At 47.2% G+C, this 12,039-nt stretch overlaps 1 protein-coding gene across 1 annotated transcript; it reads left to right on the forward strand.

Moving 5' to 3' along the window:
- The first annotated feature begins 8,309 nt into the window (after window positions 1-8,309).
- On the forward strand, window positions 8,310-10,179 carry LOC117859784 (uncharacterized). The gene is made up of 2 exons (XM_034742966.2): window positions 8,310-9,147; window positions 9,760-10,179. The coding sequence occupies exon 1, from the start codon at window positions 8,504-8,506 to the stop codon at window positions 9,122-9,124; it is 621 nt and encodes a 206-aa protein (XP_034598857.1). The 5' UTR covers window positions 8,310-8,503; the 3' UTR covers window positions 9,125-9,147; window positions 9,760-10,179.
- Window positions 10,180-12,039: the final 1,860 nt, after the last annotated feature.

The raw sequence follows: 12,039 nt of genomic DNA on the forward strand, positions 1-12,039 counted from the left end.
TCGTCTCCACCCTAATCGTCGCCTCCACCCCATCCCCTCCACTCCCCTCGCTGCCGCCGGAGGGGGCTACCGGAAGTTCGCATGCCCCCCAGAACGGCAGCGGGGGAGCATCTGTGGTGGGCGCTCACATTTGTCTGAGCAGGAGACGGCGTGAGGTGGCCTTGGCATCGCAGCGTGAGGCGCATAGGCGGCCGGCTCGAGCAGCAGCAGCCTGGGCTTGGGCACGAGGTGACTCGCTGCGGCGGCCTCACAGCGGTGGCCTGGTGGCCCTCCGGCGGCCGAATCCATCGTCCCCTAGGGTGGATTCGCCGCCCCCTTTGCCGGATCTGCTGCTGCAGTGGCAGGCCTAGTGGGGAACAGCGCTACTTGCATCCACGAGGGGCGCGGTGCCGCATTGTCCTGGGGGTCCGCAGCGTGGGTTTCGGGGCTGCGAGCTTTGTCCTGGCTCCATAGCGAGGGCTGGGAGGCTGCGACGCCCCGGCACAAGCTGCCCAGCGACGACCGCCTATGAACCGAGAGGACGCGGCACAGCTGCAGGCCGCACGCGACGGCCCTACAGCCTAGCAGGCGGCTGCACGCTGACATGCAACGTCGGCACGGAGAAATACTGTGGGTGCAAGCGGCAGCGGAGGAGGCCTGCTTGCCGGCTCGAGATGGGTCGGGCCGCTGCGGGCAGTGACGACCATGCGCAGCAGGAGCCGCGTGCACGTCGACGATGCGATGAGGCGTCGTGGTGGCGTAGCCAAGGGGGTCGACACGCGGCGTGAGGAGGCACGGCGGCAACGGCACCCCGACAGAGCTTCCATGGCAGTGGTCCTAGGAATGCCAGGTTGGGAACGTGCAATGGTGGGGTTGGGATGCTCCGGGCGAAAGCTTTTGCCGGCGATCTTGCTGGTGGCGATGGTGGCGGCTTCCTAGGGCGTCGTTCTCCCTATTGGGAGCGTCATCTTGGAGCTCCATCCCTACTGCACAGGGTTCTCTGGATGAAAACCCTGTCCAGATTCTGGACAAGTGACGGCAGCACCACCGGCATCATCCCCTCCTTGGAGGTGTCGTCTCTAGAGATCCAACTCGGCTTGTGGTATTGCTGGTGACAACGACAAAGGGGGGCCGTAGCCGGTGGCGGCGCAAGGCGGCATGGTGTAGGATGGCGAGCTTGATGGGGGTTGCTAAGCTCACGTGGAGGCGATCGCAGTTCTGGTGGTGGCCAGGAGTTATCGCATTGTTGTCGGGTTGGCTGCTTGCAGCGAACCGCGGCGGCTGGCATTGCTTGGCAACTGTCAGTGCCTCGTGGGACTGCGTCGGAAGATGGCACTTGCAGCAATGGCATAGTGGGATGACTAGGTTTGCAGCGGACTACGACGGGTGCCTCAGCATTACCGGGCTACTCCGGTGTGGTACATCATTGGAAGACAGCGCAAGCAACTTCTTCGGCTATTGCCTCGGCGGAGGAGGCTATATGCGCAGGTGTAACAATGAGGCAAAGTTGGCCTGCGGTGGTGGTTTGGCTATTCGATGGGGACCTTGGGAAGCGGGGCAGCTTTGCCCTCCATTATGATAGCGACAATAGAAACGGACCCGTGACATGGAATATTGTGGCGAACGTGGCGAGGCCCCGCGTGCGGTGTTTCTTCAAAGTGACAAGAGCAAGGTGGAGTCCAACGGCTGGTGTGGCGAGGCCCCCGCGTGTTTGTGTTATCGTTGTGACGACTGCGAGGCAGCCTGCGAGGGGTCCGGATCTGGTGGTATCACTCTGTCAGATGGAATGTGGTGTTGCAGCGGCACTATGGCGAAAGGTCCCGCATATGGTGCATGGCCTTCTTGGTGCGGTGCGGTCTATTTTCTCTTGGGTCCCTATCAACGCGAGATCACGCTGGGAGGTCTCAGCGACTATATGAGAGTGGGTTTGTTGGTGGGCGCTACGATAAGACTTTCGGTATAGCTGCCGTTGTCGAGTGGAGTTGTGCGGCCACGTTTAGGTTCCAATCCAACCGGTCAGCTTTGGCGGTTTGAGTTGTGTGTTACCCGCATTGATGTCCCAATCCAACCGGGCAAGTATAGGTTGTTTCTTTCTTTTTTTTTTCATTTTCCTAACTATGACCTACTAGGGTCGTAGTCTTATATTTTCTGCTATATCTATAGAAACTCACACTATCTTGTGCGGTTCGTTAAAAAAAGATCATCTCTTCTAGGCTGTGTCCAAGGCAAGCAAATTTGGAAAGGTATTGGCTGGTCATGTGCACCTTACCTTGGTTCTTTCAGTTTCAGAGATCTCTAGGCAGTAGGGTAAGGTCAGCGATCATCACTGGCGCTGTTGTGGAACATCTATTAAGGTCGCAATGACCGGTCTTCAATGGCATTTAGGCCCCAGCCATTGCCACTTTTCGCGCTGTGTCTTGCGACCTTGTGCTGTGGAAGCACCGCCTGCGCAACTAATCAGGTGGCTGCTAATTCAATTATGTGGTGGAGTGAGTTTTTTTGTCACTTGACAGCTTGTCCACTCCCCAAACTCTCAAATCCTATATGCAATAACCTCGCATATTAATATGCAGAAACGCTATGGTCAGGACGTCCGGACGGTCGGACACTTCCAAATGATCACGTGGGGGGAAGCCTTATCCCTATCCTCTCTCACGCTGCCTTCTCTCCTCTACCACTCGTTCATCTCTTTCCTCTCTCACACTGCCTTCTCTCCTCTACCACTCCTTCATCTCTTTCTCTCTGGGATGCACCTCTCCTATTTCCTGTCGATCCCCCACGGCCAGCGGCCAAGGGCGAGCCGTGCAGGCCGCCGCTCCCCCGCGGCCAGGAGGCGAGTCGCGCAAGGGGCCGCCGCTCCCTAGCCAGGGTGCACCACGCAGGGCCGCCGCTCCCTTGTGCGGTGAGGAGGAGCTCTAGTGGGTGAAGACCCGCGGCTGCCAGCTGCGCAGGCTATGAGCGTGTGAAGCGCGAGGAGGAGGCCAGCGGGGACGCCGAGGAGCGGCTAGCGGCAGCCGCGCGTGGACGCTGCGAGGCCGCGTTCGAGAGGACGGTCTGGAAGGCAAAGACGGCGAGCCACCGCTAGCCCACAACGTCATTGGGCGCGCCGGTGGTCTTGCACCCTGAGCTCTCCACTGCGCCCTTGAGCTGCAAGATGAGGAGGAGGTGACGTGCTATAGGAGCGGAATGAGGTGTGGATCCATGTTGCAGAAAAAATTTGAAGATGTTGCAAAAGATATTTAAAAATGTTGAAGCTTCACGTTGTAGATGTTGCAAGATTTTTCTCTCTCGATGTTGCAACATGATTTTTTTTTCTGATGTTGCGATAAGTGATTTTTCTTGTTACATTAGTCTTTTCTTGATGTTGCATCAGATGTTCCCTACCGAGACTCTGATGTTGCAATTAGTATTTTTTCTTGTTGCGTTAGCCTTTTCTTGATGTTGCATCAGATGTTCCCCACCAAGACAATCCGGGTACTCCTCGTCAGAGGAATGTTAGTTCCCCATCTGCTGAGCTCTAATAGTTATTCATGTTGCAATTGATTATTCTAAATGTTGCAACAGGTGATTATAGATGTGGCAGATTTTTAATGTTGCAATTTTCATGTTGTGGGTGCATCTTGGTTGTTGCAGTATTATTTTCTAAGTGTCGTAGATGTTGTTTTCAAATGTTACAATTCGTGTTTTGGGGTGGATCGAAGTTTTGGGGCAGATTGTAGATGCGACCGACAAATCCACATCTGCACTCCCCGGCGGCGGATCTGGGGGTGCCGCGTCGCCTGGAACTCGTCCCTTCCTGAGTCGCGTGAAGAAGACGGTGTGCTGGAGCCGCTCGTGTAACGTGAAGAAGGCGGACATTTCTGGGTGGTCTCGCGTGGAAAACATTTGCTTATCCGACTGCTACGATTCCCTCAATCGGATGGCGGCGCGTGCGTCCGACGCTAGCGCCTGGATCGGACGTCCGGGTACTAGTAGCGCCGATTAATATATCTGTTCAAGCCTTCCTCTTGCCTACGGTAGCCTCCTTCAAAAAAGAAAAAGGAGGCTCTAACTAACCATTGACAGAAATTAGGTCAGATTTTGTCGCTTTTTCAACCTTCTGATAGACATCCAATGGTCCAAATCTCTCTCCCCCTTTACCTTATCCCTTCAGTTTCCATATTCCATTCCGACTAGATACCGCCCACCACCCAGGCCGCACTCCCCACGTCTGCCTCCACTCGGCTCCGGCGCTGCCGCCGCCACTGGAGCTGCCGCCCCCACGACCTCTCCCTCACTAACCCAGCTGAATCGAATGGCCCCGCCTCCACCGCCATGCCGGCAGCTCCCCGACGTCCCTCTACGGTCGGGAAGTTACAAGAACCTCCAAACCCCAAAGCACCCAAACCCTAACCCCTGAAGACGAGCTCGTAGGATTTGCATCTGCTGGAGAAAGAATGCTTGCCGGAGGAGAAGAAGGATGCACGAATACTACAGTATGAAATTCGAAAGATTTTTTCTCTAAATCTGTCGACAGATATCTAGCAAAACTCAAAAGAAAAATCTGCTCCACGCTAGAATTTAAGCTGTTAACATTGTGGAAATTAGATGTATTTCAGGCCAAGAATTAGATGGATGCAAAACTCAATAACGACATTGGAGTTGTCCCTGGTCCTACGAGGCATGATTGATAACCGAGTCCCACGAGCTTGAATAGATACACAATGGCTATGGAAAAAAAACTGCATGCATGTCTCCCATGTTATTTTGTTTATGTCATTACAGTTTTCACAGCAATGAGGTTACATATCCCTATCGAAATGAGGTGCTACTAGCATCTTGGAATATTCGAATATTCCAAACGGGTTCTTGAACAGAAACCTCATGTCACTACTAGGGAATGGTCCTTTTGTCCACTTACTTAGTATCGGTCATATTTTGACCCGTACTAATGCCAGTACTAATGTTAGCATTAGTACCGGATTCAAATTTAGGATGCTTTGGAGGCCTTTTAATACCGGGTGGGAGCTTCACCCGGTACTAAAGGTGACCCATTAGTACCGGGTGGAGCCTCCACCCGGTACTAATATGCCTGAGGACCTTTAGTACCAGCACCTGATACATAAGAGTAGTCCAAGTGGGGTGGGGGAGGGGTGCGGGCGGGGATTTAGTATCGATTATCTCAACCGGTACTAAAGGTCCCCTTTAATACCGAATTCCTAGTACCGGTTGCGGAACCGGTACCAAATGGTGTTCCCAACCGGTATAAATGGTGTTTTGCCTAGTAGTGTGCGTACATGTCCAGAAAATCAATGCAATGTGGGAACCATACTGTTCTTCCAACTTGATTTTGGAGAATCATAATTTTTAAAGAAAAGAATAGATCTGTGTAGAGGCGCTAGATTGGTTATGGGTACTTATCACTGAACGACTGGCATACGTACGATGGGTCCAGTGATTCTGTTGAAGTCAAGCATAGACTACTAGACTTGATTTGGACATATTAATTTACATATACATGTCACCAAAATTCCTCATGAAACAATTTAAAACCTCACTGTATTTGACATCTTAATTCTGACCAACAAAGCGACAGCACAACAAATCTTGGCCGCCCAAGGAGCTATGCATGAAGATCGCGAGCTAGCTACCCTGTTACACAAGACGCAACTATTCATGCTGAAGTGTTTTTGGCACTTTTTGGATTCAATGGTGCCTCATAATCAATCATTGTTTTGGTTTATTTCCAAAATGTTTCAACTAATACATCCGACATGCACTAAGTATTCCCTCCCTCCATCCAGGAACACAAGGAATTCTGGGGTTCAAATTTTGTCAACAAATGCAAGGTATTTTGATTCCAGGGCACTAATTTAACCAATCAGAAGCTGACCCCAATAATAGCTTCCCTCTAGCCAACCAGGTGATAGCCCCAAGGCATTAATAAGGGACATGCATGTCTTTTCTTATCCGCTTGATTTGTCCTAAAAATCTCAATCTCTTTTTTGAAGGCAAAATATCACAATCTCTTGTATTTGTGGATGTGCAGAGTATGCTTTTGGGCTTACTAGTTATAATACCTCTACTTGGACGTGCATTTCTAGTCATTCAACTTAATTCCTAAATTTCCATCAGCTTCTGAATAAATGCCGAAATGAATCGACCAAATTTGTGGAGCACACCAATTTTTTTCCTGTCAAATCTGAAGTCTAGCCAAATCTGTTGAACACAGAAAGATTCAACTAAACTAAAATGTTCTTAGTAAACCAAAGAATTAAATTGCACTATGGAAAACAAAATTCAAGTTCGCAAAATTATTCGTTTCCTTTTTTGAAAGAGCAAGGACAACACACGCATACAACAATCACACGAGTGTAAAGAAAATGACCATTCTTTTTGTTTCCAAGAATACAAGAGATACACATGCATACACCCAGAAAATTTTTAGCAAACAAAATTCATTCTGTGGATTTTTCTGAAATAATATCTGACAAAAATCCAGATGGAATTCACATGTAGCTTTTATGGGATTAGTAACCCCCATGTGGCCGCCATGTGAGTGCCCTTCGTGAGTTTTGGCGCGAAGAGGAAGGGGGCTGGTGTGGAAGAAAAGGCACTGCATGGTGGGCTCTGCCACGCCCCCACACCCACAAGCTATCATGCTTCCATGTTACTGTCTCACTGCCGCTGCACTCGAATGCCCTGTCCATGGAGTACCACAGTATAGTCCACAGCAAACAAAGTCAAGAGTCTCTTGCTAATGGAAAAACACATGCAATTAAAGCTGCTACAGCAAGAATCATACGATCCACATGGATAGGCTTGCAGACTTCAACACTCCTTTTGTATTGTGCACATACTCTCGTGGAATTTCAAGTTCAACTTGTGTTTGGATTATATTTAATAATATGTACATTGTTAAGTAGTACGAGAAAGTGGTTACCAAATACATTGCATGACTACCTTCTTGTATACCTATCCAACCAAACACTTATTCTAGTAGATACTCTATAACAGAAGTGGCAAGAATAATTTGTCATAATCAGGAAAGGTACACATATTTGTTTAGTGAATTGAATATGCTGCAAGATCAGTAATAATTAGAACTAGTATCTCCAGTTAGTTATATATTTAGATTGCATGATGTGCACAACAAAAAGAGGAAAAGTATGTACAGAGCTGTACGGAAACAATGCTAATGGATGGTCAATTCTCACTTTATTATAATTTAGCATACTTTTGGTCAAACTATTCAAGAACTTTATACGTTCTTTTTGCCCTCCGCAATTTTAGTACAATGATTTTCAAGTCTTTTCCTATCATTCTTTCTTAATTGCTCGTTGTGCATTGATGCAACAATACTGCACTGAAATTAACATTAGCGCAACACCAATCAAAGAAGTTGATAATGATCCTTTTGGATGGAAATGCCTTGTTACTTTGGTTTAGAGAAAAAAGAATTGCCTAATCGAAACTTGATTAGTCAGTCATCTCTGGCGAATGGACACGCCTTCCTTTTCTCCGGGGAACAATATTTAGCATTGATTTATGATGACTATTTGGATGTTATTAGGGTCCAAGTGGGGCTGGTCCAGCATGTGCAGGCATGTGCATGGTCTGCAGCCCATCCCCCCCTTCCTTCCCTCTTCCCAACCCTCTTCTAACATGTCCCCCCCGGAAAGTGTACTCTTTCTCCTCTTCTTTTCCTTTTCCCATACCATCTTTCATACTTCACACCTTTTGTTTCTTACTCCCTAAGTTTATTTAATAATGAATATAAAATTCGGAACAAGAGGCACACTCCAGTGGAAGTTATATAACTGCTTTTGACAGTTAAAAAGACCGTTCGAGTTGGGGGTCCCTCTATATATCTATCCGAGATATTTTTTTTCCTCGTTGTGCATACCATTTTTTTTTACTTTATTGAAACAGGACACACATTAATTGACTCATGAAAATAATTGCCAATGCCAATAAAAAGTGGTGTCATGAAAACAAAGGATCTATCTTTTTATTCTGTATCACGTATTTAAAAGAAAAAAAATCAAAGCGTTCGTGTGTTGTCACTTGTGTAAGTAATGTTTACCTGATCCATGGCCGCAAGTACGTCTGTATCAAATTAATAACCTAATTATCTTGCCTTTCTAGAGCCATAATAACTAATTTCCTGATTCAGTAACTAAGTACTACATCTAGTCGAATTTACTCGTCGTTCAGGAGTTAACAGAAACAAAAGTACAATGTGTATGTCCCAAACATGGCTCTTTCTTTTAATAAATCCAAATGGATGGTTCAAACAAGAACAATATACCCTACACGCTGCACAATGAATAGCAGCTGAGCGAGGCCACATGCAACTTTCTTGGGCACGCCTAGCAGCTACCTTCTTTATATTCACATAAACCCCTCCCTTTGCAGCTCCAAAAACACAAACCCATCACCCTCCTCCTCCTCCTCCTCCTCTTCTCCTTCCATCTCCTTCCAAGAACCAATCGAACAAACAAAGGGAGCTCGCCATTGCTTGCTCCTCGCGGAAGTAACACCAATGCATGCCCCGAGGAAGTTCAAGAAGGCCTTCATGGCGGCGCTCCTGCTGAGCCTGCGTGCGGCCGGTCAGGCGTCCAAGTCCATGGGCCTCCGGGAGCGCCGGGACGCCGTCAGGCTCTCCTCCGACGTGGCGATGGCGCTGGCGTCTGCCCGGGCCGGCGGGGCGGCACCACGCCCGACGCCGGCGTGGGCGCGCGCCCTCGTCGCCAGGCACGCGGCGGAGCGGCGCAACGAGGCGGTCATGCGCCGCATCATGGGCGGCGCCGGCTACGAGATGGCCGCCGCGGCGGTGGCGGCGGCGAGGGGCAGGAAGGAGGCGCGGAGCAGGAGGATCGTGAGGAAGTCCCGCCGGGTGTGCAGCGGCGCCGCCGGGAGGAAGAGGAGGAGCGCGCTGACGGCGGCGGCGGCGAACAGCGGTGGCGGCAGATGCGGCGCAATGGCGGCGGCGAGGTGGATGGTGAAGGCGAGGCTGCAGGTGCTGAGGAGCCTGGTGCCCGGAGGGGAGGCGCTGCGTGGCCTCTCCCTTCTGAGCGAGACGCTGGACTACGTCGTCTGCCTGAAGACACAGGTGGAGCTCATGCAATGCTTGTGCAAAGGATCCCGTCCCCAGCTGGGTTGATTAGGCAGTGATCTCATCTCCGGGTAAGTGGCTTTTGTGTTATCTTTTGATCTTCTTGTAAGTTCTTGTATGGTGTATGATGTAGTTTTAACTTATATATGTTGGGTATATATGTTCTTGCTTCTATTATTCAACTTTCAGATTTTTGAGTACCTCAATATTTTCCTAACTATTCAGGATTTTTTTGGAGCTGATCAATTTAACTGAGAGTTACTAACAATCAGTACAGTACCCTGCACCTCCTGTCAGTGACTGAAATGTCTCTCTTCTTTTACACAAGTGTGATGATGTATCTGTGGTACATTCCATTGGGCATTGCTCTGAAGATTTAGCGCCCCTTCCACTTTCATCTCATAAACCTTTTTCTTTCTAAAAGAAGTTAATGTATTTTTCTTTTCCAATTGAAATTAACTAATTACATGCAATTTAAAGGCACTATACCATCTTTCGTATCAAACTTATATTTTTCTCCTTAAATTTCTCTTTTACCCGCTTATAGTGCGATAATCCATAGATGCATCTTTTCTAATCTCACTCTGCACATGGAAGGATATACGAGTATATGACTCGTCATGACAAACAATTTCCCATAAATACTCTCTTGGCAGTCAGTAACATTTTTCTACTCATGGCAGGCAGCAGCCATTGGGAGACTGCAGCTGCAGACCTGCATGAGAGGTGTGACAGGATTCAATGAAAATCCTTTACCACCAGGCTAGCTCATGCATGCACAAAAAGCAAGGACCGCAACTGAAGCCGTCTGGATGGGAGGGCTCCAATCAACAGTGATGTCTCAGGGAGCCAACTTACTATAGCTAGTACTAGCAGTACTACCGGTGTAACTATTGTGCAAGTACATGTCATCAGTGCAAAGATGGGCCTCTGGTTTAGGTGTATCTCCTAGCTGAGAGCTGTTAGGATGAACAAAGCCATTGTCCATTCTGTGAAAGAAGTTTTGGTGTTAAATAACACTACCAAAGTTTAGTTCTTTTCGGTGGGTGAAATCTATATGAATGTGGAGCCTCCAATCTTGATGAATCGGGGATCTTTCTGAAGGCTCTGTTTCTGTATGCTCGCGTATGCAACGATATGGGTGGTCTGTACGTACTGGCAATAAAAAAGAAGGTGAGCTAATCCATTTTCTTTATTTATGAGACTATGCATAGGCGAGCTAAAAAGAGAAAAGGGAGAAAAATATACACGCCCTCCACAAACGTGGCCAAAAGCAAAGCTAATTTAGAACTGAAGTAAATATGTTGTCAAATAAACTGACTGTCAAAGTGTAGCTTTTAGTTACCATGCCAAACAAATATTTTGTAAGAGGGAGTAGTTACTTCTCTTTTCACTTCTGTAAATTTACGACTTTGCGTCATTATTGTTAGGAGACCAACTTTAGATTGTCCATATAAGCTGTTCCAACACAGGCTAGGACTAGGAACAAGCAGTGCCCTGTCTTCAAACTTCGAGTTTCCGATTGCTGCCTTTTCAGGTTCAGAAACTGCGCAACAATGAAATGTCCAGTTCAAGCTCGGGATCGAAACAACAAGCAATAAACAGGGTGCAAAAATAGTAGTGAAATATCAATACTTTCAGTAGGTGTACGAAAAGGTGGAACCCACTTATATGCAACAACTGTAACTGTCTTGCATCTAGAGACCTAGGATTCGACAGCACTATTGCAACTTGTATGTACACCACTGAGATTGCTAACGTAATGATTCCATACAACGAACATTCACTAGTATCCCCATCCAATCGTTCCTATTCCCTGGAGCGATATTGCCAATAGAATACTCAACATGTTTGATTTTTGTGTAAGCAAATCCTTTTGGGGAAATATACAATCTAAATGCTTATGTACAATTCACGACAGTGTCATTTCTCTGAATCGCCGGTAACAAACTCATTTGTTTTATTCACCTGTTTTTTGTCAGAATGAAAATACTGAAATTGAATGGAAACTGGCACTTGCTTATCTGTTCCACAATACATAGCCTCATATCTTGGACACGAGTTACATATGACCAATCCCCCAGCTGATCATGCTTTGGCTCTTTAGTCCTTGATATCTTTCTAAGAAAATAAAATTTTTTGACCGACTTTCATGTCCTTCCTAATCGATGGTGTGGTAAGAACATAATCATATACATAGTTTATTCGATTGCAAAGGCCAAACTGGGCAGAAATATAAGTGGTGCGAATGCACAATATGCAAGTAACACCCTAAACAATGAACTAAATACAGCTGAGCATATTCATGAAAGTGTCAAGTCTGAAACATGGATAAGCATCTTCAGTCTTCTTGTACTGTATGATGGCGCATATGTGCATTATTGTACCCATTCAAAGTATGCACTATACTTCAAGATTTGTGACAGTACACCACAGTGGATAGGAAAAATATTGCCTGGTCAAAATCTTTCATCAGAACAGCTGTATTTGGTTATTATTACGATATTTGGATAGATAAGGAAGAGGAATGGTGGGTTATAGTTTGAAGCTATATCAGTTTCTTACTGTTCCTTTTTCAAGTTCAGAAACTGTGGGACACCTAACACTCTAGATTGGTAAATGCAAAGCTATGAACAAGAACCACTCACGTTTTCGCTCAGCAGGAAAACGAATAATTATATCATCAGCACTTCAGTGGGTTTATGAAAAGGTTGGACCCTTTCTATTCACCAATTGTAGTTGGTCTCGCTACTAGTGATCTAGGAGACTAGGACTCCTAAGCATTATTGCAAGTTGAGGGTATCTCGTCTTGTAGGTATGATAATGACTAGAGAATATCCGACAGGTTGGTGTTTTTCTAACAAGTGCCTCCCAATCGCACAATCTTAATTCCAAATATCATAATACTGATAATGGTGTCATTTCCCTTCAAGGATGGTTCATCATCTGTACTCTGTTTATGT

The sequence above is a fragment of the Setaria viridis genome, chromosome 6 (genome assembly GCF_005286985.2).
Source record: "Setaria viridis chromosome 6, Setaria_viridis_v4.0, whole genome shotgun sequence".
NCBI classification, from domain to species: domain Eukaryota; kingdom Viridiplantae; phylum Streptophyta; class Magnoliopsida; order Poales; family Poaceae; genus Setaria; species Setaria viridis.

Coding starts and splice junctions, on each gene's coding strand:
- LOC117859784 (XM_034742966.2), top strand. CDS start 8,504: ATGCATGCCCCGAGGAAGTTCAAGAAGGCCTTCATGGCGGCGCTCCTG.